Source organism: Colletotrichum godetiae, assembly GCF_030913485.1.
Source record: "Colletotrichum godetiae strain CBS 193.32 chromosome Unknown BDP55scaffold_35, whole genome shotgun sequence".
Lineage (NCBI taxonomy): Eukaryota > Fungi > Ascomycota > Sordariomycetes > Glomerellales > Glomerellaceae > Colletotrichum > Colletotrichum godetiae.
The window spans coordinates 83791-109840 of NW_026851283.1; the positions used below are offsets into that span (position 1 = coordinate 83791).

At 54.5% G+C, this 26050-nt stretch overlaps 8 protein-coding genes across 8 annotated transcripts; 4 read left to right on the forward strand and 4 right to left on the reverse strand.

Annotated features, from left to right (window-relative positions):
- Positions 1–2574: 2574 nt before the first annotated feature.
- On the reverse strand, positions 2575–3967 carry BDP55DRAFT_671792 (uncharacterized protein). The gene is given in 3 exon segments (XM_060575482.1): positions 2575–2612; positions 2653–2780; positions 2793–3967. The coding sequence occupies 1 exon segment, from the start codon at positions 3606–3608 to the stop codon at positions 2802–2804; it is 807 nt and encodes a 268-aa protein (XP_060426793.1). The 5' UTR covers positions 3609–3967; the 3' UTR covers positions 2575–2612; positions 2653–2780; positions 2793–2801.
- Positions 3968–6334: 2367 nt separating this feature from the next.
- Positions 6335–7240, forward strand: BDP55DRAFT_557720 (endonuclease/Exonuclease/phosphatase; the record flags this gene model as incomplete). Its single annotated transcript, XM_060569725.1, has 1 exon — positions 6335–7240. The coding sequence occupies one exon, from the start codon at positions 6335–6337 to the stop codon at positions 7238–7240; it is 906 nt and encodes a 301-aa protein (XP_060426794.1).
- Positions 7241–9923: 2683 nt separating this feature from the next.
- On the reverse strand, positions 9924–11159 carry BDP55DRAFT_239144 (uncharacterized protein). The gene has a single exon (XM_060566201.1). It carries the CDS (start codon positions 10888–10890, stop codon positions 10264–10266), a length of 627 nt encoding a protein of 208 aa, XP_060426795.1. The 5' UTR covers positions 10891–11159; the 3' UTR covers positions 9924–10263.
- A 1038-nt stretch (positions 11160–12197) lies between these two features.
- On the forward strand, positions 12198–14234 carry BDP55DRAFT_731043 (uncharacterized protein; the record flags this gene model as incomplete). The annotated part of the gene is made up of 1 exon (XM_060579770.1): positions 12198–14234. The coding sequence occupies one exon, from the start codon at positions 12198–12200 to the stop codon at positions 14232–14234; it is 2037 nt and encodes a 678-aa protein (XP_060426796.1).
- Positions 14235–16689: 2455 nt separating this feature from the next.
- Positions 16690–17901, forward strand: BDP55DRAFT_634552 (uncharacterized protein; the record flags this gene model as incomplete). The annotated part of the gene is made up of 1 exon (XM_060572675.1): positions 16690–17901. The coding sequence occupies one exon, from the start codon at positions 16690–16692 to the stop codon at positions 17899–17901; it is 1212 nt and encodes a 403-aa protein (XP_060426797.1).
- A 1137-nt stretch (positions 17902–19038) lies between these two features.
- Positions 19039–21130, forward strand: BDP55DRAFT_671804 (N2227-like protein-domain-containing protein). The gene is made up of 2 exons (XM_060575483.1): positions 19039–19545; positions 19746–21130. Exons 1-2 carry the CDS (start codon positions 19456–19458, stop codon positions 20937–20939), a joined length of 1284 nt encoding a protein of 427 aa, XP_060426798.1. The 5' UTR covers positions 19039–19455; the 3' UTR covers positions 20940–21130.
- Positions 21118–22648, reverse strand: BDP55DRAFT_671806 (short chain dehydrogenase). The gene is made up of 2 exons (XM_060575484.1): positions 22060–22648; positions 21118–21961 (listed from the first exon to the last, which is right to left on the reverse strand). Exons 1-2 carry the CDS (start codon positions 22164–22166, stop codon positions 21193–21195), a joined length of 876 nt encoding a protein of 291 aa, XP_060426799.1. The 5' UTR covers positions 22167–22648; the 3' UTR covers positions 21118–21192.
- A 240-nt stretch (positions 22649–22888) lies between these two features.
- On the reverse strand, positions 22889–24645 carry BDP55DRAFT_239256 (uncharacterized protein). The gene is made up of 7 exons (XM_060566202.1): positions 24285–24645; positions 24144–24236; positions 23966–24097; positions 23798–23911; positions 23704–23744; positions 23496–23656; positions 22889–23448 (listed from the first exon to the last, which is right to left on the reverse strand). The coding sequence occupies exons 1-7, from the start codon at positions 24463–24465 to the stop codon at positions 23121–23123; spliced, it is 1050 nt and encodes a 349-aa protein (XP_060426800.1). The 5' UTR covers positions 24466–24645; the 3' UTR covers positions 22889–23120.
- Between the last annotated feature and the right edge of the window lie 1405 nt (positions 24646–26050).

A 26050-nucleotide genomic window follows, 5' to 3' on the forward strand; every position in this document is an offset into this window, starting at 1 on the left:
GAGTAATGCGAGAAAGAGAGAAAGAGGAAAAGAGGTGAAGGCGAGGCTGTATGTCGGTGAGACGGTGGCAGATCAAGAGGCCGACTTTGCAGGCCGTGTATGTAGACGTTGGTTGGATGAGCAAAGGTGAGGCGAGGCACGCGAAAAAAAGGAGCAGTTCGACAGACAATCCCGTTGTATGTGTTGTATGTGTGAAGTCTGTGACTTTGTGTGTGTATGTACGAATAGGGTAGAGACGGTAGAGACAGAGCATATCAAAGCGACAGGACTCTTTTCGATTTCTTGTCGAGGACTGGACAGGGCAGGATGGAGAGAGCAAGTGTGATCCAATCGAGGGCCTCGTTGAGCTGGCACTGCCGGAGTAACCAGTGGATGTTGACGCCGGAGCTTAGACATAAACAAACCGCTTGGTGGGGCCGTTCTGTACGTACCTTATGGAGGTGCGTCGACAAGGTTTAGTGGACGTGGTGCGCTATCAGTCACGACTTACGACCTAAGGTACCTAAGGTACTCCGTAAGGTAGGTAACCTGATCCCTTAAAGTTGAAGGCCTGAAGCACAGACATCCCGGCTAGAGGCCAATCAAAAGCCAAGATGAAGAGTGTGAGGCAGCTGAGGGTTCCAGACCCCCCAAGTACTTCGTACCTTGTTATCGACATCAGGGAGATCAGGCGCAACTTGCAAAAAAAAAAAAAAAAAAAAACAAGACTTGGTCTCGATGGGAAGCATCGGGACGTGGGTAGCTGAGGTAGCATCAATGCAAGGGTTTGCTCTCTGCCTTGCTCGCCCTGTCTTCCTTGCTGCGGCATGTGCTTTCCAGGAAACACATGGGAATCTGTCACTCTCGCAGCCGCTCTCTCTCTCTCTCTCTCCATCTCTCTTCCCCCGTCTATTTACTTTCTACTAGGGCCGGTCTGTCGCTCTCAAATCTCCCCCGAAGCCGTCTTCTCCAAGGCCCACGGCCAACCGCCAATCTCCCCATAACGGACTTTGAAGGGTGGACTATCCATATTACTCATGGAATCCCGCCGCGTCCATCATTTCCCGCCTTGACCAAGTGCTCGAATAAGAGTAATCTCCAAGCACTCGCCTAGCCCTTCGCTTCTGCCAGTAGATCGGATCTCGGATGTTGACACCAAGACCCCTTCAACTCGCAAGTGAGTCGATAAAAACACGATAAAACCCACCGTCATTCCCTTGATCGACCAATCTGGTGACAGACGCGAATCACATACTCCGTAAATCCTTGCCAACGAATGCAGTCATCGGGCATAGACACAGACGGAGGGAGGGGCAAAAAAAAAAAAAAAAGAAGCCAGCTTACTCAATGTTTCCAAATACGCCTGTCTTACCTCAAATACAAATTCTTATTCGAAGTTCTCAAGTCGGTGGTCGTGGGCAACGCAATGCGACAACGAGCATCCTTGAAACGGCGGTTGATAGGTAACTTTACTTCTCAGTTCTCACCATCACCCCATGTCGCTGTCGTTGTCACTGCCCTGCCAAACTGTCAGTCGCAACAGGCGGGGGGAGCATTGACGACGCCTCACCTTATTGACGGGGGTCCCATGAATTTCGACATGCACCCGTTTGTTTACTCTCGATAACAACTTCCAATATGGCAAGAAGAAATCAAGGTCTGGAGTATATCCCCGCCGCAACCATTCTCCAAAATCCCATCACAAATTGCGATCCATTCTTTCAACTATTATATATACCATAGTCTTACAGGTCCAAATCAAGGTAAGTAGCCAAGCCAAGCTTTCTCATGCCCTGTTTTCCCATCCAATAACCCGAAATCGCTACCAAACCACACTTGTTATCACCACACGTACACACACACACACACACACACACACACACACACACACACACACACACACACACACACACACACACACACACATACATCCACAGCACAGCGCCCGCGAAATGTCTCCCATGTACGGATAATGTAGCAGCGAAACCATACGGGCCCCCGACATCACGAGGACCGCGCAGTTGCACGTGGGTGGGACCGACCGTCCCGCTCTCCTCCTTCTCCTCCCCTCCTCCTTCCGAATCTCGTCCCTGTTGAGAGTGAGACTTTTGTTCCTCCGCAAGACTCTCCGCAAGCTTCCGCAGGACCTGTTTTATCCGGCTGAGGCTATATCGTGTGGGGCCGCAATCGAGATCTAGCATCACACAGGAAAGACGATTCTTCAAAACCTTGATTTCTGCGAGGAGAGGGGAACAGCGTGAGCACGCTTGCACCCATCGACACTTTTCTCCTTCGCCTTACCGTGCCATACCTGCCTGCACCAGCCTCAGCTGTTCCAACTAGAAAGACACCATCACGTCCTGCATCTCTTGTCACCCGTCACCAGTCAAACTCATTGACGCGCAGTAGCACATCACACCACACTAGAGACCAGAAGATAAAGGTTGCGAAAAAGTGTAGATCAGGGTTTAATCTGCCTTCATAGCGAGTGCTTCAATTATGCACCTAAAAATTCCGTGTGTGTGCCCCGAATACCCGTATGCCCATTTGCCCTCCTCCCCCCCTCCGACAAAGATGGAAAAAAAGCCCAAACACCCCAAATTACCATCCGAAATGACGGGTATTGTGCAGAAACTCCCATATCCCATGCTGTGAGACTAGACTGCCCCCTACCCAGAGGACGGCGTATACCGAAAGAGAAGAAGGAAAGAGAAAAGTAAACTAAATGACGATAAACCTCCCAATGCAGGTGGAATATGCTTGTGCCCAACCACCGAAAACGCCGTGATATGCTTATGCTTCGTCCGCAGTACCCAGTTCGCTCACTCCAAAGAGGGCAACAGGAACCGGACCTTCTTCTTCGGCTTCGCAGCCTGTACGTCTCCGCTCTTGTCCGGACACGTCGCCGCCGCATCCTCCTCCGTCTCATCTTCCGTGTCATGCTCCAAATCGCTCACGGCGCCGACGCTGCTTCCCAACTCGCTCAAGAGCTCCTCCTCCGTCTCCTCCTCAATAGACCAGACGTCCGGGCTCGGCTCGCGCCAAACGTGCTGCGGCCGGTGGTGCCGGTACGAAGTCGTGCGCTGCCGGCCCCGCCCGCCGCCGGGTCGCACGGGTGCTCGGCCCCGAGTAGGCGGGAACAACGACGGCGAGAGAAGCACATTGTTGTCCGATGGCTTGGAAGGGCGAGACTTGGACTTGGCCATGGATTTTAGGCCGTCGATGGCGAAATCGCGCAGGCTAAAGGGGATCATGAACCCCTGCGGCGCGAAGCGGATGTAATCTTCCTCCTCATCGTCCGTGTCCGGCGTGGCGAGGTCCGAGAGGTCGGGGACGGGCGGCGACTTGCTGCGGGATTTGGACTTGTTTAGCCCGTCTAGGCTTGAAGGGCTGACGCTGCGGACGATCTCCCGCTCGCTGTCGTCTTCGATGCCGGCGTCAAAGTCCATCATGGTCATGTCGTCCTCGTTGTCGTCCTCCAGATCGGGCGCGGGTGTTAGGAAATAGGTCAAGGGGTCCTCGTCGATGTCGTCGAGGGATGGGTAGTCCTTGGGGATTGTCGGGGCGAGGCGCACCAGGGTTGGTGGCCATGAGTCCCGCCGTGAAGGTGTCTTTGGTGTTTGAGGCATTGTGTTGGTGTTTGTTAGGTTGCTAGTAGTCGTGTTGAGCTTGATAATATCGGAAAGGCGTCTGAACAGTAAATCACTGACGAGACGATTCAGGTCCTCGCCGGTCTGGCCGGCTCAAAAGTATACCAAACGAAAGTGGCAGTTAGTTGCAGAGTGTCCCTGATTTCAGCAATGATGTGATGCTGTAAAACGTGTCAGACCTAGGTGAAGGAACACGAGCTGGAGACGAGGCGGTGAACTCCTACTTATACATTTGCATCGCAGCCTCAGCCAGGCAGAGGAGGTGCAAGGCGGACGTTATCCGACACTGCCTTCATCTACCCACCCACCCACACACACACACACACACACACACACACGCAAGCACGCACGCACACCGACAAGGTTGCAGGCTGGCTGGTGATTCGGGCTCAGTCACATCAACCCAGCCAAGAGCTGCCTTGTATGGCTGGAAGATGGTGGTCACCAGTGCCCATTGCCCAGTGCAGAGGTCTCAATATCGCGGGGCAGCCAGCCACCATCAACCCCCACGTGGAGGAGGCCTATGAGGAGCGTGACTCCTCACCCGCCATGAATGTCTGAGAAAGAGCAGTGCAGTGTCTCCAAATGGCCGGGGTGCAGCCAGAAGCAGAGATACGCATCCGGAAATGGTGGTAAGCTGAGGCCCCGGGCTGGGACTCGTATTGGAAATCTATCACAATCCCTGGCAGACGGTAGGAAATCCGGTCTTTTGGTCGCTTCGCGTTCCTCCGTGTGGGTGTGTCGACCGGCGCGCGACTACCGCGGCTTATATGAATAAGCTGAGACAGACTTGCAACCACCACACGTATTGGTCGGAGGCCGAGTCAGGCAGATGACTACCTTGCCCACCATAGCGCCAACCGAACGTGCCGACTCCCCCAGCGTGCAAAACCCACCGTCGCTTGACCGGTGCGCATTTTCGAGGCCATGAACCTGCGCGCAAGGAATGTGCCAGACAGCTGTCGACTAGACTGGGCAAGGGACAAGTTTTTGATCGCCCTCCCACGCTTGCTAGAGCGGCTGGCGTACCTTGCATGACGCCTCGAAGTGGCGCATTTGAGTCAGCTCGACAGACCGGCCTCACTCCGTACTGTAGATTGGACAAAAGGCAGCCGTATTTCGATAATTCCTCGGTGAAGTTGGCAGCCTTGCTCCTCTTACGCTCGCTTCGGGGAGTCACCCATCCGGCTCCTGCACCACCCTCAGCCTCAGAAATGGAGGATCGCCACGGTGCATGAACCACTGCGAGATGGGCATGCAGCACACTCGTCTTTCGATTATGAGGCCTCTGACCCTTCCTGGCTTCTCCGGGAAATTCCCGACAACTCGCGAAATACGAAGAAGCTCAAGTGAGGCCCGTATTGAAGTGGAAATGTCGATGGTTTGTTACGACAGTTCTGGTTTTTTTGCAAGGTCCTGTCTTGACCTAAAACAAGTCAGCTGCTTTCCCGACTGTGTACACATTGCGTCATGACTTGGATTTGACAAGAGCGGACGAACATCTCCTCGAGAAGTAGCCGCTGCCATCCCATGAGGCCTGAATCACGTCTTGAAAATTGAACTCGGGCAGCGGGCCGTGATAAGAACGTGACTGGTTTGTGGATCGTCGTGCCGGTATCAGCCCGCCGTGGAAAGACGCTGACTGGGAGAGGCCGGCTTTTTGGGAAAGGCTGGAGGGATCGGGTGACACCAGGTTTCCCTGATCTATCCTAAGATGGTGAGTAATCGACTCGCGAGGCAGTGAGACTTGACTATTGTCTGCCCCAGCTTACCTTACCTAGCTGCCATTCTCATGTAAGAACGCCATCCAGAGTCTCGGGACACTGAGATGGAGGGGAGGGCTGGTCGCACATCCAACGAGAATGCGGAGATAAGACTTAATAGTGGTGGGAGTGTGTGATGGCTTCCGAGCTACGGAGTACCTTGCCAGAGATTGCGAAAGATGGATGTTTCCAAGGCATTCCATTGAGACTGGCGCCAGCGACTAGCGGTGAAGGCATCAGCAGGAATGCCAGGCGCCAATGTGAAAGTTGATAGACTGGAAGCCAATTGCCAGCGTCCGTGGCGGAGGGAGGTAGGCTCTTGTTTGAGCTGACAAAGTGACAGGATCGTAGTGGTTGTGCAAGTATCTGTTGGTTGGAAAGTTGGTAAAAGGGAGGTGGGTAGGGATCGGAATGTGATGGCTGCGCAGCTTGGGATTCCATGAAGGATGGTCCGGGAGAGGCGAAAATACCTTGCCCAGCAGAACCCCGGATCGCCAAAGAATGCAGGAGCTTGGGCCATGGACCATGGCTGTTGCTTCCTTCCCTCCCCGCCGTGTTCCAGAATCAGCACGTGACCCACTTGACAGCTGGGGGCAGGAGCTGGGGGCCGGGGGCAATTGATGGGGCAGGAGGATGCCTGCTCTTTCCATCTCAAGTAAAGCGAGCTTCAGCTTTGTTCCAACGTCAAAGATCCAAGTTCATCCAACGACATCTCATCATCTCAGAAGATTGCCGAGCCAGCCCCATTCAATTCTTCCATATCGAACCTGGTGTTGCTCTTCTCGCCCATCATCTTCCCCTGGGCGTTCTGCCGTCAACCTAGTTTCCGCAGCTAAGGCGCACGGCCACGGCCTACTGTCAAGCTCCCGCTGACCAAGTCTGTCTGGACAACATATCTCAGTTCCTCTCGCGGCTCAACTCATCGTTCATTGCGCGTTCAGGATGCTCGTAAAGCTTGACAACTCGGAGCCATCGGCAGCCAGCTCTATGCTGCTCCGACTAGTGAGCCAGAATGTCCGTTATGCCACCGAGAACCCCACTCACAACGAGAAACCGTGGAGCTTTCGGGGCTCGAAACTCTGTAACCAGCTGGACTTCATCACGGCTGGCCACGAGTCAGCATTCATCTGTCTGCAAGAAGTCCTTTACTCGCAACTCGAAGACATCCAGTCCTATCTCGGTCCTGCCTGGGCTCACATAGGCCTCGGTCGTGATGATGGCAAGCGTGGTGGCGAATTTTCACCAGTGTTTTACCAGATTGAACGTTGGCAGTGCGAACGGAATGAAACTATTTGGTTGAGCAAGACGCCGGGAAAGCCATCTAGGGGATGGGACGCAGTACTGAACCGTGTTGTCACCGTCGGAGAGTTTCTCGACAAACAGACCGACACGCGTGTAGTTGTCATGAGTACGCATTTCGATCACCGAGGCATTGTGGCTCGAGAGGAGAGCGCCAAACTGCTTCTTAATGTTGCTCGAGAGTGGAGCAACGGAGCAAACGGCAAACCTCCGACAACTGTCCTGCTTGCGGGTGACTTCAACAGTACGCCGGATGACAATGCATACAAGACAATGGTAGCACCGGAGTCAGGCATGGTCGATGTCTCAACTCAGGTTTCCAAAGCGAAGCGCTACGGAAACGAAATCACGTACACGTCGTTTGACGAGCCGGACGAGGAACCGAAGAGGATCGACTTTTTGTTTGTGAAGGATCCGAGCCCGGCCACCATCAAGACATTTGGCGTGCTGTCGAACAGATTCGATGATGGCTTTTTTCTGTCTGACCATAGGCCGGTTGTTGCCGACGTTGAGATTCCTGTCTTACGAACGGCCAGCAGTATATTTTGAAACATTACTACACGACAATCGTGGCTTGAATCGTGGCCTACCGTGCAACGTCACGCATACCAGGCAGCCTAGGAGAGGCAGATCTGGACCTGTCCAAGTCTCTGAGACAAACTCCCTGCGTCTCCGGCATTCTTAGGTCTCAACATCGAGTTGAACCGGCTGGTGTGCAGTAAATGGACAGTCGCCAAGCGTTGAGCGATAAGGTCCCGCAGCAACAGGCCATTGGAGAGTTGACACACAATGTCAACAACGAGTGGCGTCGCAGCATTTTAAGCCTCCAAATTCAGTCGATTTGGCGTTCGCATACGGTACAATCACGACGGTATCACCTTCTCGAATCGCTGCGTATTATATCGCTTTCGTTCATCCTATCTCTGATTACCACACGTCTTCAGTGCGGCAGACCATGTTACATTTTTACCAAATATGACGCTCTGGAAATGTTTTCAACAGTGGCGTTGAGGGATTATGCCTCAAGCGAAAAGGCGGTGTGGCTCCGAGTTGGTGTCGAGTTCCTCGCTCCACAACCAACAACCGCCCGTCGATCCGTCCGCCTCGGATATATGGGCATGTCAGTCCATCGAGTCTTTGCAGCACCATCCGCTCTCGGCACCATGCATATGGAGCGCGCAAGAGCGGCATGTTGAACAAATGGCAGGCTAATCAACTTGGATGATGTGCGAAGATACTAGAAATGCAACCGTGGCGTGCATCAGATCTAGGGATCTTGATGGATACATACAGTTGAAGACGTTCGTCAGAACCGTTTCCCCGGCCTCCGCATTTCTAAGCACACAAATCACGTTTCGCTGCATACGATTGGTAGTGACGATGTCTTTAATTGCGGTCGTTGAGTGGTGCGGTAGCTCTGCACGAATTGCAGTCCGACTCAAACATTGATGGACAGAGGCAGTTGACAGCGAATGTGTTGAATAGGGAGCGTACGAAGTAGCCATCCTCCGCAAAACACCGAACCGAGGATCCTGGCGACCCATTCAATTCCGTGGATGCGACAGTGCTCCACATCTCAATGAGGAGAGGAACAAGGAGAGGAACAACTTTGACTGGCTTCCTCGAGAAGACGGAGCCACCAGAGGCTCCGGGAGGGCCTCACTCGAACCCATTTCGGCATGTCCTCGCGCTAGACGGATTTTAAGCACAGTGGGCGCTGGTTTACGGTGTCAATGCCTGTGGGACAGATGCATTTCATGCAGTCGGACTGTGCAGTTGCGTACAACCCGTGGAGGACGGCGTCGGCGCCATCCAGGCAAAATGTCAATCGCACTTGTTTCTTTAAGTCTCATTCCTTTTGGATGCTTCAGAATTGGAGCCCTGTAACGAGGTCAGATCGCAGCAATCTACTATTCCTCGAAAGGATGGAGGGGAAGACATATCAGTACAGTACAATTCGAGTACTTGAAGTACATCGTCTGGCCGATGGCCGATGTGGAAGACCTATCGGAGCCGTTTGTTCAGTGTTCGAGACCACTTTCGACTTCGAGACACAAAGCCAATGGCGCGAGAACAAGTCTGTCATGGAGACACGTCTGTCGAAGTCACCTTGGAAACAAACTCCAATGACTTGACTACAACAACATGATGGCGATCTCGAGCCTGTGTACCTCGGTGACGCAGTTCCTGCAAACAGTGCGATTCTTCCAGCGAGATCGGTACCCACTACGGAGGGACAAGGGCATCGTACCCCAAGATATCCGTACGCAGCTTTATCAGACACATGCCTACCGACACAGCAAGACGCGGGGAGACAGATCTAGACGTGCAACACTGCAGCAACTCAGCATCGTGATGCCATCTTACATGGTCTCGTTCAACAAGTTGAAGGGACCAATCCACGTTTGGACAAGTAGGCCACAGAAAGCAGCCATTCAAGTCCGAGATGGAACGATGACTTTCATTGCCGTTCCGGCCCCGCCCTATGAGAAAAGCGAGCGGGCCCGGACTGCATGAATCTGAATTCCTGACCGGGTGGGTCGGGCCCATGATTGGGCTTTCCGGCACAAGTGCGTTGGCGATGCGATGCCGAAGGGCGATGGGGGCGGTTCTGCATTGTGTGCAGACTCTGCTCGTTGACCATTGAAGGCTCCCAGTTGCCTACGCGACCTAGGATGGCATCGAAAGTACAGGATATGTCTCCTGATGTTTGGTTTGTACAAGCTCCGAGTCGTAAAGTACCTCAACCGCCTCATGGGGCGCGCACCAGACCACTCCGTACTGTCTCTCGGTCGATCATCTCACCAATCCTGAGAACCTTCTTTTTGTTTCTTTTTTTCTGCACACCCCCAACCTTTTGATCGAAGACGAAAACACGTTTTTGGTCAAAGAAAGAGAGAGAGAAAAAAAAAGGTCTGGCAAGCCGCAGAGCGCGGCAAACGATTGGACGCCTGTGGTGTCGTTCGTCAGCCCGCTTCGCCGTTGATACCCAAGAGCCAAGCCCAGTCACCAGGTCGGGCAGTAAATCCAGCCATTTGATGGAGAAGTCCAAATAAAACCCCCCCAGTCGAAAAGGGCACAACGCACCAGACAGCAATGCTTCGTCATCTTTGAGTGACACCCTCGTCTGGTTCGGCCTTGGAGGTGGATCTTCCGCGCACACGGAGACTCACTCCACCAGCCAGACTTCAGCATCGCAGCGCAGCCCAAAGGAGCCAGCCCATCCTGTCTCATCCAGACAGCTGGCAGAAGACTCAGAGAGCGTTGTTTCTCTCTGTTCTGTGGCCACGCCCCAGTCGAGTACCTGTTCTAGGGCGTTCGTAGCCAGTAGACCTTCCGTTGAGGGGAGGGGTGGCTGTCGCATTCGAGATTTCAATGGCGGCACGAAGAAGAAAACACTGTCGTCGGGGCACAACGCAGAAAAAGCCCTTGATCGGAGACTCACACAAGCAGGACTGCTCTGCTGTCCGGCATCGCAACACATGGGCGCATTAGGACGTCAGCGCTACTACAGCAACGGAAACTCGATCTGAATGAAAGTTCCACGTTGGTAAGTTGGTACCGTAAAGAGCTTACTTGTTGGCGCGCCGCACGAATTCGCAACACCCCAGCAGGCCTTGCCAGGCTCTTGACCCCCGTTCGAGGGCAAATCCATTGCAACGGTCGCGGACGGGAAGAAACGAAAGACAAGGGCTTCTCCACAGTTGGGCCTGAGTGCTTCTGGCGCTCTGACTCGAAGCGGCGACGATTGGCACCGGCGCCAACGAAAAGCACCAACACCAGGGCCCCCAGGGGACCGCCCAGTTCCCAACTTTGCGGTCAAATGCTGTGTTGAAGGGGTTTCCCTGGTTTGAAGCCGGTGCTGCGGATGAACCACAGCCAACAGAAGCTTCCTGGAACAAGACGAACTGGCTCGACGTCGGTCCAGCAGACTCTAGCTGAGCCCTTTCCCACAGTCCTTGCTGCCACGCGGTGGAGCTTGAGGCTATTCTGTTAGCTCCAGCTTGTTTCTGGTGTGGGTTGTCGCAGTTTTCCCGCCCAGGAGTCCCGACTCCCAGGACCCAGCGAGGGCCAGAAAAAAATAGTTCCCACCCGCGCCGGCAATCTCTGTCCTCCACCCAATTTTGGGCGATTTCGATACAGTTTGACAGGGAGAAGTGACGACAGCAAAGAATTTCCCTGTCCTCCTTGGGTCCCATGCTTCTCCAGACTCACACACGTTCTTGACAGTCGCAGACCCCGGTATTCGACTCTGTGACTTGGGAGACGTTGCAAGCTGGGCAGCACCAGCAACCATCTTCTTGCACACCCTCACTCTCCCCCTCTCCGTCCCTCTCCAACGTTGCAGGCCTGTCCTCCGTCTCCCGCAAAGCATAGTCCGTTCCAGCGCTCCCGTCCGCCTCGGATAATCGAGCATCAAAGCCGGAGCCAAGCTACAGATCCATCAGAGCTCTCACAGCCATTTGCGGGCTCAGGCACACGCCCCTCCTCCTCTCTCTCGAGGTACTTGAGGTTGCTCGCTATCGTCGAGCGCTGGCCGGCCATTGGAGTGACACTGGACGAGCGGCAGAGCACCCCGGGCAACGAGACGACCTCATCCGCTGTCAGGTCCTTTTTTTGCTGTGACCACACCCCTCCATCGGGTCGTCAAGTCCAGGCCATCCCCACGATTGGCTTTTCTGTAAGCTATTTTTTCTCTGATGGTGCTGCGAATGAGTTGCTGGGCTGCGCACACACCTCACTCGCCCTCCCCTCCCTCGCTCCAGACTCTTCCTCTCACGGCGCAAGCCGCAGTCATTACACTGTAACTGCACGCACTCACGCTACCTATCCAAAGGTATCCGTACAAACGAAGTACCATACTTACCTTTCCTGCAATGCAAAGCATAGGGTGAGGTAGGCAAGTCAGGATTAATAAGATAGCACGCTCGTCCACAGCCCGCCCACGGCCACGGTCTTCCGTCGTCTCTTGGATCATCGATCCCACGTTGTATACACAACACAACAACAGATTCAACAAATGTCCGCGCTTCTCCTGAAGATCCATGATAACTTCGTCAACTCTGACTCTTACTCTCCGTCTCTCTCGCCCTCTCCGCCTATAACAAGCAGCCAACAACGAACAAGTAACCCGGCCTCACACCTAGCCAGCATCAGCACCAGCATCCGCAGCGTCTCATTTTCTCCCACACCCAATTTCACGCCCACCCCCCATCCTGGTCAGATTTTCATCCCCACAAATACGGGCCCTCCCTCCATCAGATAGTGGTCGCATCCCCTTCCGTATCCCCACTGTCTTTCTCGTTCGCCCTTCATACAAAAAAGTTCCCGATTCCCACCGCGGCCAAGCTGTTCCCCCCCAGTTCACCACACCTTCGATTACTTGCTACGAACCTACGATTGCTCGTCTCGACAGAGGCACCTTTGCCTCCGAACACCAGTCGCTCGACTACCGAGCTCACATCACCATACTATAGCCCATTACGACTATCGACATCGCTTCACTATGGCCCCCAAAAAAGTTGCCTGCGTCGAAGACGTCGACGAGGAGACTGGTTTCGTCATTCAGGGCTCCAATAAATACGCCCAGTCACTAGCACCAGGAAGCCCATCCAAGGAGAAGGCAAACAGCAGCAAATCTCGCAAGGACAGGATGACGAGACCGATTTCCACCTCCCCGCAATACGGCCAGACCGACTCGGACGACACCATCCACCCCGCTGTTCCAGACAAGAAAGCGAGGGATAAGGCAAGACGACACGAACAACGGGTTGCGGACCGAGCCGCCGAAAAGGCCCTCCAAAGGGCTAACGAACGGGCCGCCGAAAAGGAGGCTGCAAGAGAGCAGCAAGCTCGTCAAGATGATCGAGAGGAAAGACACCGCATCAAGAAAGAAAAGGAAAAGGCTGTACGCCGTGAGCAGGAGCTTCGCGACCAAGAGCGGCGCGAGCGTGACGATCGTCAGCAGCAGCGCGACCGGCCTGCCCCCAAAAAGTCCGCAATCCGTCCTTCCACAAAGCACGTCAACACGGCGCCCGTCGTCCACACCCAGAAGACAGCCCAGAAGCCAGATGAATACAGAAGACCGAAATTCTCGGAGGAAGAAGCCTCGCAATACGGTGTACAGCAGCCGGGAAAGGCACAGGGCTCGCGTCCCCGAGCTTCAAGTCGACCTGCGAGCTACTACGGCCAAGGTTCCCGACCGCCCACCTCCAATAAGCAATGGCATGCTGCGAACAACGTCTCGCCTTTCACCCCGGCTGCGGCATCGCCATTTGCCCCGTCTATTCACGCACCGCCTTCCTCTCATGCTTCATCGCCCTTTACTCCCGCTCCTATGCCGATTCCCATTCACCCATCACCGCATGTGCAGTCTCCGTTCGCGCCTGCACCTGGCTCTTCGTATGGGGCACCGCCTGGCGCCTGGGGTCCCGGAAGTGTCCCTTACCCTATGCAGGCGCCGCACCACCCGCCTCCACCGCCGTCGAATGATTACTTTCCGCCTACCCCTGTCGCGAGCAGCCCCAGACATTCGAACTTGGCTCATCGCTTCCAACAAAGGCCTTCGTCGGCCATGGGACACCGGTCCATGTCAGCATCTTCCTTCGAGTACGACAACTACGGCTATCATCCTAGCCCTGGCCACGGCCACGGCCCCGGTCCCACTTACGAGCAAGAGAACATTCCTATTCCCATCGGCAGACGACCATCTCTCAAGGTCCGGGACAGAGACAGCGACTTGATGCCGCCGCCGCCACCGCCTCGTTCACGAACGACTGCTCCTCAACAGGGTTTCCGTCCCCCACCCCAACCTCACCCCCAGCAGCGCCAGATCATGTCCCAGGGCTATGACTCTGACGATTTCGATGGCGAAGAATCCATGTACCAGGACATCGTTCCTCATGGTTATCAATACGACGATGGCGTTGTTGCAAGGCCTCGTGGTCACCGCAGGGGTTCCAGCACGTACAGCCATCGTGCATACCAGATCGAGCCTGCACCCGCTCCCGCACCTACCCGCAGTAGCCGCCGCCATTCTTACATGGCTGGCGGTGAAAGCGGTAGCTACTCGCAGACAAAGTACGACTCTGCCCAGGCTGCTGCCATGGCATACCAGAACGGCGTAAGCGGCGGCGGGGTGCCTTTGACTGCTGCGGCTCTCTCAAAGGCTGGGAAGAAGAGCAAGAGCAGCAGGTCCAGTGGAAGTAGCGACAGCCTTGACGAAAGCGACTTCCTACGAAGCGCCACCACACGAACCACCCGATCTTCTGCCATTGATGGCGACGACATCACCATCAAAGTCACTGGCCATGCCGTCCTCCGAGTTGGTAACGCCGAAATCCAGTGCCAGGATGGTGGCGAAATCAACATCAGCCAGGCAGCACGCATTGCTGGTGGGAGCGATAGGGATACCGTCTACTCTGATGAACGTCGTAGCCGTATGGACCGACCCGCCCTCCGTGATCGATCCGAAAGCCAGGCCGACTCCTACAGCCGTAGCCAAGCGGGCGACTACGAACAATTCCGCATTCCGTTTACATGAATCGAATTACAACGACAATGACGAGTTGATGAAGCGACACACATTTTTTTATTTTTTTTTCATTTTCTGCACGATTTTCATCAGAGCGAGCGTTGTTTCTGCACTTGGAACTCAGATTGAAAGCTGTATCGATATGATTGGCTCCTTATTTCTCGTTTCTCCTTCTTTGCTTCTGCAACTGCTTAGGTCGACTTTCTGGTAGCGGAAAAGTTTATACCCAAAGCAGAGGCTGTCGCGAGCTCTGCTCCTTTCTTCTTCACATTTCCAAGCATTTTTATACCATTTACAGGAAGAATCATGTATGTGCCGATTATGGCTGTGCGGCCCGGGTGAGACCTGCGGGCGTTTTGAATTTGTAGGGTCGGGACACGATAATGGAGTGTATTCTTCTGGGCATATGCGGAGACTTTCTCCAGTCTCTTGCCTGGGGAGGAGACATGGGTGTCTTGCTATACGACATGGCCGTGTCTCCTACGGGGCGGAGCGGTTGTCGTGTTCTTCCAAGCACGGCATTTAGGCTGGACGATTTTGATAGACAACCTGTATCGGCAATCCGGGAAGTTCGCACTTCTTGTGCTTTTAGGGAGAAGAGTATTGAGCAAATTGTTATGCTTAGCTAGCTACCCTGCGCGGTTTTGTTTTTTTCCTTCATTTCTACTTAGAGAACAATGTTAGCAGGATACTATTGGTATGGGCTCGGCTGCCCTCTCCAGAGCCATGGGCATGGGGCGTTGGGACTACGAAAGGATGTAGTCCAGTCAGGCCCCCGGCCCTTTGGGATGGGCAGGTATCAAAAGGGAGGGGAAATTTGGAACGGGGCTATTATGGTGTATGGGATCTCGTAGTGGATGATCAACTGCCCATCTCTTTTACTTTTTATTCGAGCGGCAAAGGACAAGATACCCCTAACATGGCTGAGCCGTGTAGGCCGCATATGAAATAAACATGTTGGAACAACAACAACTCTCTCTCTCTCGTTTGTAGAATGATCAATTGTCTCGTGATTATGGTGTTGAAGGACGTCGTATGTTGATCTTTGATAGGTTCACACCCCTCTTCCATTTTAATACGGAGGACCGCGGGGGATGAAAAAGGGGGTTAATCACTTGCCCGTTCCGAGCAACCCGGTTGATGGGAGGCCGCACTTCATACTTTAGACTTGCCTCTGGAATTCTACAGTAACTGAACGTCTGACCCTCTTCATTCTATTCTCCTGTGCTCTTGCAAGACCAATCATAGTAATTTCGGAGGTTCAATTAGCGAACGTGATCCCGTCCCCCTGGTTAGAAGAAGACTCCCGGGCTTCTTTCAGCGTTTAGCTGTTGGCGCCGGCGTTGTGATACATATTTGAAACGGGGTGGTTTAGTTCACTGTTCGGGAGGTCGATGGAGGGCTCGTTTTGGGAGACGCTGGGATCTGAGGTCTGAGAAAGAAGGCCAGCGCTTCTATTTGTTCTTTTTGCGATGCTGGTATGCATAGTCTAGGTCTCTGGGGCGTTGTTGGTATGGATGTTTGTAGGTATCCTTTATTCTTAGATAGATGGCCGGATGTGGGATGGGGGGCGCAAGGAACATGTCATGTCACTCAGCACTCAGCGCGTGTTGGAAATGGGAAAGCTTTCAAGCAACGGGCCAAACGGCTCGCGGGCGGCCGGTTTTGAATGTGGATTCCGTGTGCGTTCCCGTATGGCGGCACGGGAGACGCAACGGTTCGAATGAAATGGCACCGTCGTCCGTTGGTGTCCGTTTTTTGACCTTTTGGCCTGGGACGGGATGGTGCTTGACGAAAGAGGAAAGGGGGTGGCATGGTTTTATGTGATTGGGTAAGGTAAGGTGAGTGAAGTGAGTCGAGATGAGTGCGGTTGCTGGGCTGCGGGTGGGGTGTGTTTACTTTCGACGTCATTGGGAGGTTGGGAAGGAAGCTTGGGGAGGCGGCAGGCGCGACGTGCTGGACACGGCTTTGCCAACACAGACACCAGAATACGAGTTTAGAGGTCGCATCGACTTGAAGAAGTAAGGAACAAGCTAGTCGGTGTGTTTTCTCCATTTGACAGAGCCACATTCGCCTTGTGCAGGCGCAAGGGGAAAATCCCGAGAGAGAACAGGGAAGCAACCCCCAGGCACATTCCCCCACCAACCACCTCACTTTGTTCGCGCACATCCCCCAGCCACGGCAATTTCTGGTTTCTATAGGAACAAGCCATCCGCCACCACGCAGCTGGCCAGGCAACTTTCACCTCCTACCTTTTTCGACATTCCGCCTAGAGAGAAGTGTGCATTACCCATTTTCCGAAGTGGACTGGAGAGAAGCATTCCATCTACAGCATCCACAACCACATTCCAGTCTCACCTCCATTGATCGCTAGTCCTGCCAGCAATCGTCGACTACTACTGCAACAAAAAAAAAAGCTTTCACCACGTACCACGACTTCAACTGAAGTCAGCTTTTGCCAATCATGGCTCCGGCCGTCGTCAACGGCCTGGCGCACCAAGCCCGCTCCTTCATCGCGGCCAGACGACTCTCGAGCCTCCCCGACACAGCAGACATTACGGCTCGATCAATCGACGCGGGCTCCGTCGGGCCCATCGCCGCCCGCTCCCTCCTCCTGGCCCGCGATAGCACGGGTTACAAGGAGGACCCCCACGTCGGCGTCACCGACCCGGCCGACATCAACAACACGGCCATCTTTGTGCTCTTCGGCCTCATCGGCGCCGCCATCATCATCACGGGCATCTGGTTCTTCTTCTGGGCCAGAAACGGAGGGTTCTACTTTAAGGAGAACGACTGGGACGACTACAAGACCACGGTGCTGCGCCGCAGGGGTCCCAACGGTACTTTGCTGTCTGGCGCCACCAAGTCGACCAAGCTCGGGGGCGGCAGCGTCTACAAGGACTACGACGACAATCAGACGAGCATCTCGGGGACTACGTTGTCCGGCATCACTGCAGGACCTAGCGATATCGGCGCCCGCGAGAAGCGCGAGCGCAAGAAGGAGAAGAGACGCAGGGAGAAGGAAGCCGCGCGCCACAAGGAGAAGCCTTCATCCCAAAACTACGACGAGGCCGGCGTGCTCATTGACGAGGAGGCCGAACGCGCGGCCAAGAAGCATCTCCGCTCATACCGCCACGAGAAGCCCGCCCGCGTCGGCGGTTTGAATAAGGAATCTGAGGCGTCCGAGTGGGACGGCTCGACGAACCCTACCGAATCCAACGTCTCGACCAGCTTGCTCTCGGGCCAGCAGACCACACCGACGTCGACGCCCAACAAGAAGAGCGGCGGCGGCGGCGGTATCCGTAAAGTGTACAGTACCGCCGACCGCAACGAGGAGCGCGAACGCCAGCGTATCCGCGCCGAGGCCAAGAAGCTGCAGGAGCGGGGCCGGGCTGCGGGTAGCTCGAGACGTGATTTCAGCTTCCAGCGGGCGAGCACCGTTGCCGAGGATCAGAATACGCGCGGCTACGCGCTTCCACCACCGAGGGAGGAGCCTGAGCCGAGTATGCCTGGTAGCTGGGCGGAGAGCGATATCACGAGCGCAGTGGAGAGCGATATGGGGAACAAGTCGTATCACCACGTCATTCCTGGCTTGAGCAGCCAGAGTGCTGTGGGCAGTGATTATGCTGATGAGAGGCGTAAGAGGAGAAAGGAGCGTCGTCACCGTGATCACTGAGTCATGATGGTCAGTCAATTGAATGATGATGGAAACGAAGGTGGAAAGAAATGAGGTGTGATGAGCCAGACTGATAAAGCAAGCATACTATACTGTTTCGACGATGGGGGAGATGGAGAAGAACAAACACACACACAAAGAAACGAATGGGGGGTTGAAGTTTGCGATTGGCGAGCATTGTTGAGACCTTGGGCGTTGGGATGCTTCATAGTATTTTATGGTATTGAGGACTTTTTTTACCCTCCAGGATGGGATGTGTAGATTAGCAAACGCGATCATGTAGATTGATGATTGTGGGAAATGAAAATGAGATTCATTAATGAAAGTGTGTAGTGGTGATTCGATTCGATGTGATGTCAGGGTGTTGAAGATACTTTGTTTTTTTGTCGAATTGTGATGTAGAGTGAGAGTCAAGTGGGACTCGTTGGGTAGAAGGTGAGGGCATTTATAGTTGGCACTGGAAGCCATCCTGATGAGAGGTTGAGTATGTATATCTGGGTACCTCATTTCTCTTATATCGTAGTACCATAGGATGTTTTAGAAACTTCTGCCAGCTTCTCGTAGTGCTTAGTTTGAGAGAGTGCTTTCCACCTCCACTGTGGCCATCATGGTTCAGTGCCCTCCCCTGGTCGACGTCTTATCGGTTTGCAATTCACGGAAAGATGCCGCCGTCGTGTTGGGCAAGCATACTCATTGGAATCCGCTAACTTGTGGTCATGAGACCAGCCAAGCGAGAAAGCAACATCCTCACTCCGCATCTGAATGTAATTCTCATCAGGTCTTGAAGGGGGGTTGAATTGGATTACATGTTATAGCGGTCTTATTACTGATATAAAGCTGTCTTATAGCTGAGGAGCTTTTGATTGAATGGTAAGGTGCGGATACTCACACTACCTTGATTTTCGAGTCCGCGGGTTTTGAGCTTTCCCAGCCGTGGGACCTGCGTCAATTGGTAATCCGACGGGGAAGCTTCAGCGCACCGCAAGGTTTCTGGCCCCGGTGCTCGGGTGGGGGGGGGGAGAGCTTGATCCATGCAGGATGCGATCGCGGCAGCCGCCGGCCGCTGTCGGGGAAAGGGGCGGGGGGGACCCTTTTTTTCGGCGGGGTGGTTGGGATGGACCAACGACGCCGCGGGGTACTCTTGATAGCTTTTTTTCATGACTCCTTTTTGCGCCTTCTCAGAGCTCGCCTTCTCTCTGCTTTTCTCAACGGTCTCGGCATTCCAAGGTATTTCAATTGCTTCATTTCTCAATCGCACCGGATCCGGAGGACAGTCGCTATTTTTCACCGGCTTTCGATCCCGATCCTAGTTGTCAAGCTGGTTTCTGTATGCTGGGCGGTTCGGAATAATTGCCCCTCATCTGAATCACTCTGCGCAGCCAACCATCACACCAAACGCAGGGAAACGCAACTACTCTCACCAGCGTTCCAGGCTTAGTGCTGTTGGACTGGACAATCTTCACGCTCCATACTCTGGTGAAGGGACGTCGGACGCGCGAGGGTCAGAGAAGGAAAGGAAATTTTGGGAAAGGAAAGCCAGTCAACCAGCCAGCCATGGCGGACGACGAGCAATGGAGCGGCATGGAGAACACGGTTGACGATCCCGAGGAGACGAGAGTCATTTTTTGCGCCCTTGACTCTTTTCTGTGAGTGGCTCATGCTTTTTTCTCCTGTGCCTGGTTTTCAATTGTATGGAGAGGCCATTGCTAGATCATGGATGAGTTCCGCAAGGCGGGATTCTTTCTCCTGACTAACCAGTAGACGTCCTCACTCCCTCACTCATCCTCATCTTCCTCGCCACCACCACCACAACCTCATTTCTTCAACTCACTAACCATCCACACAGCCAATACGCAAAAGTGGCACACTTCAACGTAACCCACCTCCGCCGCCAATCCTTCTACGCCCTTCCCCAGGCGCACTGGCAACTCCTCGCCGCGCCGCCCTTCAACTTCCTCGACACCCTCGAGCGCACCGACGACGCAATCGAGTCCAACGCCGAACTCGCCCGCGCCATCGCCCACAACGGCCTGCGCTCCTTCCACCTCGTACCAGAGGGCTCGACAGAGGAACCAAAGCTCCCAGACCCCTGGGTCGGCGTCGCCAAGCACGGCGACACCGATAAAGCCCGTAGCACCCTCCGCCAATTCTACCGCGACTGGACCGCAGAAGGGGCCGCGGAGCGCAGCGTATGCTACGGTCCCATCCTCGAAGCCCTCGACCGCGAACGCAAGGCCCGGCATTCATCCTCTTCTGCTGCAGCAGACGCCGCCGCCGCCCCCGTGAATGCGGAACCCCTAAAAGTCCTCGTCCCCGGCGCGGGCCTAGGCCGCCTCGTCTACGACCTCTGCCTAAACGGCCACGACGCAGAGGGTAACGAGATCTCCTACCACCAGCTCCTCGCCTCTTCCTACATCCTAAACTGCACCAAGCAAGCGGGCCAGCACAAGATATACCCCTGGGTCCACTCCTTCTCCAACCACCGCACGCGCGCAAATCACCTCCGGAGCTGCGCCGTGCCGGATATCCACCCGGCGACGGAACTCGCGCACGCGCAGGCGGTGCAGCAGGCTTCCGGGACGGGTATAGGTAGCATGTCCATGTGCGCCGCAGACTTTCTATGCCTGTACGCGGACGAGGAACACTTTGAAGCCTATGACGCCGTCGCGACCGTGTTCTTCCTCGACACGGCGCCGAATCTGATTCGGTACCTCGAGACGATTCACCACGCCCTCCGCCCCGGTGGACTACTCATCAATTTCGGTCCTCTGCTGTGGCACTTTGAGAATAATGCCCCCGGGAACCACGGACGGGATACCGACGGCGACGGCGATCACGACGCGAATAACTCGTCGGGGATCGCGGACCCGGGTAGCTTCGAGCTGAGTGATGACGAGGTCATGGCGCTCGTCGAAAGGGTGGGCTTTGTTGTGGAAAAGCGTGAGACGGGGATTGAGGCGCCGTACATTCATGATGGGGAGAGTATGTTGCATACGACGTACCGCGCGAGTTTCTGGGTGGCGAGGAAGCCGTTGTAGAATTTCGTGCGTTGAACTGTGTTTTATTCTTCTCCCCAGTTGTTGGTTCTGCATGTGGCTTTGAATTATTATCTGTATATATCATGGGAGGTAGGGATGCGATACAAATTCACGGCATCAAGGTAAGCATGATAGACTCGATGCCCAGGCACTGAAAGCCTTGCGCAAAAAATCCATATTCTTGTTCAAAACTCCATTTTCCAATCTACACACTCTCTCTAGTACAAGAACCAACCTCAGCTGACAAGCTTCCTCACAACTTGCTAGGAGGAACATTCAACTCCCCCCTCTGCCACAACGAACCGCCATCAATGGCAATAACCTCCCCGTTAACATGCGACCCAGCCCGACTAGCAAGGTACACCACCGCGCCCGCAATATCCTCCGCCCGTCCCAATCTTCCCATCGGGTTCCCCTTTCCAATCTTATCCGCACCGCCGCCCATCTCCAGCAGGCCATTCGACATCTTACTCGGGAAGAAGCCAGGGGCGATAGAATTCACCGTAATCCCCCTCGGCGCAAGCTCCAGCGCCAAGTTACGACCGAGATGCAACACGGCCGCCTTGCTGGCACTATACCCGTACGTGCCCTGCTTCCCCAGCGTGCCGATCCCCAAGCCCGCAACGGAAGCCGTGATGATAACCTTTGCCGGCTCCCCGTTGCCGCCCTTGTTCGCAGCAACGCTCTTCTCGAGCAACGGCGTAAACAGCCGAATGGTGTTAAACACACCCTTGACGTTCAAATCCATCACCTTGGCAAACGCCTCGTCCGGGTGCGTGTCAAACGCCTCACCCCAGGTAGCGCCCGCGTTGGCGAAGAGGATATCGACGCGGTCGGCGTGCTTCTTGACTTCGGCGACGAGGTGCTCCACACCCTTGATGGACGCCGCGTCCGCGGGGATCGGGATCGCGACGGCGCCGGGCTGGAGGTTGGGCAGGGCGTTGAGGGCTTTGCATGCTTCGTCGCAGGCGGCGCCCTTGCGGGAGGAAATGAAGACTTTGGAGGCGCCTGCTTGGAGGAAGCTGTTGTTTCCTTTATCGTCAGTCGGGGGTCTTGATGGCATTGTTTCCGTGAAGCAAGAAAAGGAAAACCATGCAGGAGAGGAGGGGTTCAAACGTACGCTGAGGCGGCGTGCAGACCGAGGCCACGGGAACCGCCGGTGACGACGGCGACCTTGCCCTTGAGGGAGAAGAGGGAAGGGAAATCGTTGAGCTGTGCTTCAGCCATTGTTGACGATGTTTTCTTGGTTTTCTGTACTCAATTGGTGTTATGGTAAACCTAGTCAGGGAAAGCAATTGAAGAAACGAGGGGGAGGAAAGAAACAGAAATGTGTAGGAGGAAGAGCGACGGAAAAGGGGTCCTGGATTGGAAATCAGTACAGGTAATCAATCAATTACTCTCTCCCCAGAGTTTAGACCGACCTTACCCCGGGCGGTGACGTTTGCGGGGGAGAAGATACCGAGCCTCGGCTGTCCCGCTAGCTCCAGTTTCCCAGACGCCGGGTCCACACCGGGGAAAAGCGTGGGGTCGGGGCCGATTACTGATGCACAGCATTTTGCCTTTTCGCTGCCTACGTAGTGGTCCTCGCCGCTCGGAATCCTTTGGGGAATAAAAGTGCAATAACACCAGACAGGAATTGTAAATTCAATGTAAGGTACGGCTGCCTTAATCCAGGACGCTGGGTCTCGGGTTTGCGGCGCAGCCCCATCGTAATTCATATGCAGGGTACTTCACAATCAGAGGCTGAGTAAGTAGTCCGATCTTGGGGTAATAAATAGTAGGTAGATGAGATTCGTGATCGTGTTGATGAGATATGCACGCGAAATGAGAAAAAAAAAAGACTCTAATAATGCAATCTGTACATGGCCTGTTCCCATGTTCTCCACTGTTGTTCGAGGCCTGCATCAATGCTGCTGCTAATGCTGCCAACTCCCTGTGAATAACAATCTCATGCCGGATAAATCCAAGTAAATGTTTGATAACATGCGAATCATCATAACATAGCTTCCGCAATAATATCGTAGTAAATGAGCCGGGTGGTCGGCAAAATAGACTGTCGTCTCATCGTGATAGAGGAGCGTAGGCGGACCTAGCTTCTTCCGAACGTATAATTTGTTAAAATGTGCTGCCATCACAAGCTGTGACAGAGACGCAAACATGTTTGCAAACAAAGTCGTCTGCTTATTTTCTTGACTTCTTCTTCGCTCGGGTCTTCTTCTCCCAGCAGTCATCAACAGCGTACTCAACGTCTTCAAAGTCGTCAGGGCTAATGTAGCCGATGAAGAAGACCTTGACATTGTGTTCAACCGTGACAAGCTTGGAGTAGTTGACGCGCGATTCTTTGGCGAGTTTCTCTCCCTCGATCGTGATCTTAGCCCGGACTGGTGGGAAGCCGAGCTTTGGCTCGTCACGAAGCGGTCGATGTAGCTTGTGGCTATAGATCATGCCGTGCTTGTGGGCTTTCACGCCCCTCTTGTTGCAAGCTTTGCCTTGGTACGTGAGAATTGGCCTGAACTGTCAGTGAAAGTTTCCACAAAATGGTTGACGCCAACGTACACGCAGGTGCAGTGCCCTTCGTCATTTGCAATAACAATGAAGCGCCTGAAACCGATGAACACAGACCCTCCGAATTGGTCTTGGATTTGCTGCTTCTCGGATATCGTTGAGTTTCCTGCGGCGTGAGAGCCGGATGGCTCCGACCATAAGACTTTGAAAACCTGCCACTGTTAGTAAGCCACAAGTATTCGATTGTCGGGTTACCTACCGATCCGGGTCGGAATTTGTGTGACGGTTCAACGACGTAACCTACAAATCGTTAGAGTCAGCAGTACGAGATGTAAATGGACGGATCCACTCACGAGGATCAAGATCTTCAGCAGACCCGTGAGTGCCGCTTATGTCGAATGATGGCGTAGGGCTTTGCCGGCCCTTCGGCGTTGCCGCACCATCGTCCTCCTCGTATGCTGGATAAGCTGTCTGGGTAATTAGCCATGGGAATGTCACTAAGGATATCGCCTATTTCTTACCTGTACCATATGCGGGCTCCGTTGATGGTCCACTATGACCGGAAGTCCCATACATTTCGTTGCGGTTCGACATAGCCTCTTGCACAATCGGGTCATCGAAGTCATCTAAGTCGGCCGTTGCGTACCCAGAGTCTACCGGAATCAGCATGGTTCAAACTCCCTAAGTCGAGTGTCTCACCTTGACTGTACGTAGCCGGGATTGGATCATGGGCTGCCCCATATCCCTCGGACTCGTGATACAGGCTTTCTGCACCACCTTGGGGAGGAATTACTGTGGATTTGTTAGCTAGACACTCTTCACAAGAGTACACTCACTTACACTCTTCGTCCTGTAGTCCAATGGTGCCACCTTCGGCGCCCCAAAATGGATCTAAGGGCGGCGCCGGGGGATCTTCGGGTGGAGGATCTCCCCCATCATGAGGATCTGGGGCGTAGGCTGTCTCTTTCCCCTTCCTAGATCGACCTGAGCTGCTATGGGATGTCGTCGAAGGTTCATACATGTATGATGGATCTGCAGCAGGGTTAGCCCCGGCTATGCGACGTTGTCACCCAACTCGCCATTATGCTCAGTATCCTGGCCCTCGTATCCATAACTACTTTCGGTGGCAGGTGGCAGGTCGAGGTTGTCCATGTTTTCCGTGAGTTCGTCTACTGCTCGGGGAGTGAAGTCGTCTTGCGGCGCCGGGGCTGGCGTCGCAACATCCTGCCAGCGATACTCCCATTCACCTTTGAACGTTAGTTGTGTTCGAAGCACACGGTTCATGACTCACCATTGCTCTTCTGGCGGCACATGTAATGCTTCTGGTAGCCCTCATGCCAAAGCCATTCACTCCAGGCACTCGTACTCGGAACTCTCCCTCCTCCACTCTTCGACTTGTGTTTGCTTGACCTGCTCGACTTGTGCATGATGGCATCTTGTGTCGACACTTGGAGAGCTTCGAACTTCGGCGCCGATCATGGGTGGGCCTCCGCGCAAGACCGGGTTCGGGGACGGAGACCGAGTCTTGGTGATGGTGTAAGCTTGAGGCTCAAGGAGAAAGAGACAACGAACAAGCGGACCTTGACAGGCAAGCCGGGCCTCGAGGCCTCGGGGCCACGACAGGATAAAAGGGAGTGCCCGCTTAATTGGTCGAAGCAGCTGTGCGGCAACGCGTGACGTATCTTGCGGGATGTGACTGGCGCAAAGGCGACAGACAGTTCTCTTGCAGGAAGGAGGGTATGAGCCTTCACAGAGCCTGCATCGTCTTGCAGGAGACCTCGAATCCTAAGGGGATGTACTGAGGTGGAAGGTCGGTCCCAGGCTGAAAGAAAGAGTGTGAGGAAGAAGATCGGTAAACGGGAGAGCGTGAGACAGGAAACGGGAGACGGAGAACGACGAGAAGAGGGTGTGGCACGGCACGGTTGCCTTTTCTTCCCGAGTTTACCCTCCCAAGTGCCTATGGTCGATGGACCCGGGGTCGATAAGCCGAATGCACTTCATCATCCATCGAGTGTTTCCCACCGTAGGTGCGTGGAGCAAAGTGGACAAGAAACAACAGTAGGCCCCGAAAGGCTTGCCTTCTCCTCTTCCGCGAGGTGGTCTCACAGATGGCACCCGCTTGCCCACCCCCCGTCTCTGTTCTCTTCGTTGTTTGGCGTGCAACCCAAGGGGCGGCACCCCTGCCTGTATGAAGGCCCGAAGAGGTTGCTGGCCGGCGGCGGTTGGCTCGCGTCTCGATGGAAATTCTGTACTCCGTACCGGTACGAGAGTTTTGGAAAAGAGACAAATGGAACCAGGCTGCGCTTCTCGTCCAGTTGTATTTTGGTGTGGGATGACTTCCCACCAGTAGGGACGACTGCTCGACATGACCCCGCGCTGTCCGTGTCCACCTGCCAGTGGTGACAGTGGTCCCAGTGTGGACCCGCCGAGAAGGCCCCCACGGAAGCTCGGGCTCATTAGCTGAGGTGCTGACACATATCGGGACTAGCGTCGGGATGGCTACAGCTACACTCCTGGTTGGTCTCCGCTGAACGGCTGGGAAGGCACAACCCACCACAGAACCTATGGAAGGCAGGTGCAAAAGGGGGCTAGCACACGGGAGGCAA

Coding starts and splice junctions, on each gene's coding strand:
- BDP55DRAFT_671792 (XM_060575482.1), bottom strand. CDS start 3,608: ATGCCTCAAACACCAAAGACACCTTCACGGCGGGACTCATGGCCACCA.
- BDP55DRAFT_239144 (XM_060566201.1), bottom strand. CDS start 10,890: ATGGGACCCAAGGAGGACAGGGAAATTCTTTGCTGTCGTCACTTCTCC.
- BDP55DRAFT_671804 (XM_060575483.1), top strand. CDS start 19,456: ATGGCGGACGACGAGCAATGGAGCGGCATGGAGAACACGGTTGACGAT. Junction 19,546..19,745: donor TTTGCGCCCTTGACTCTTTT/CTGTGAGTGGCT, acceptor AACCATCCACAC/AGCCAATACGCAAAAGTGGC.
- BDP55DRAFT_671806 (XM_060575484.1), bottom strand. CDS start 22,166: ATGGCTGAAGCACAGCTCAACGATTTCCCTTCCCTCTTCTCCCTCAAG. Junction 21,962..22,059: donor GGTCTGCACGCCGCCTCAGC/GTACGTTTGAAC, acceptor AGGAAACAACAG/CTTCCTCCAAGCAGGCGCCT.
- BDP55DRAFT_239256 (XM_060566202.1), bottom strand. CDS start 24,465: ATGTATGAACCTTCGACGACATCCCATAGCAGCTCAGGTCGATCTAGG. Junction 24,098..24,143: donor CCCGGCTACGTACAGTCAAG/GTGAGACACTCG, acceptor TGATTCCGGTAG/ACTCTGGGTACGCAACGGCC. Junction 23,449..23,495: donor GAAGGGCACTGCACCTGCGT/GTACGTTGGCGT, acceptor CTGACAGTTCAG/GCCAATTCTCACGTACCAAG.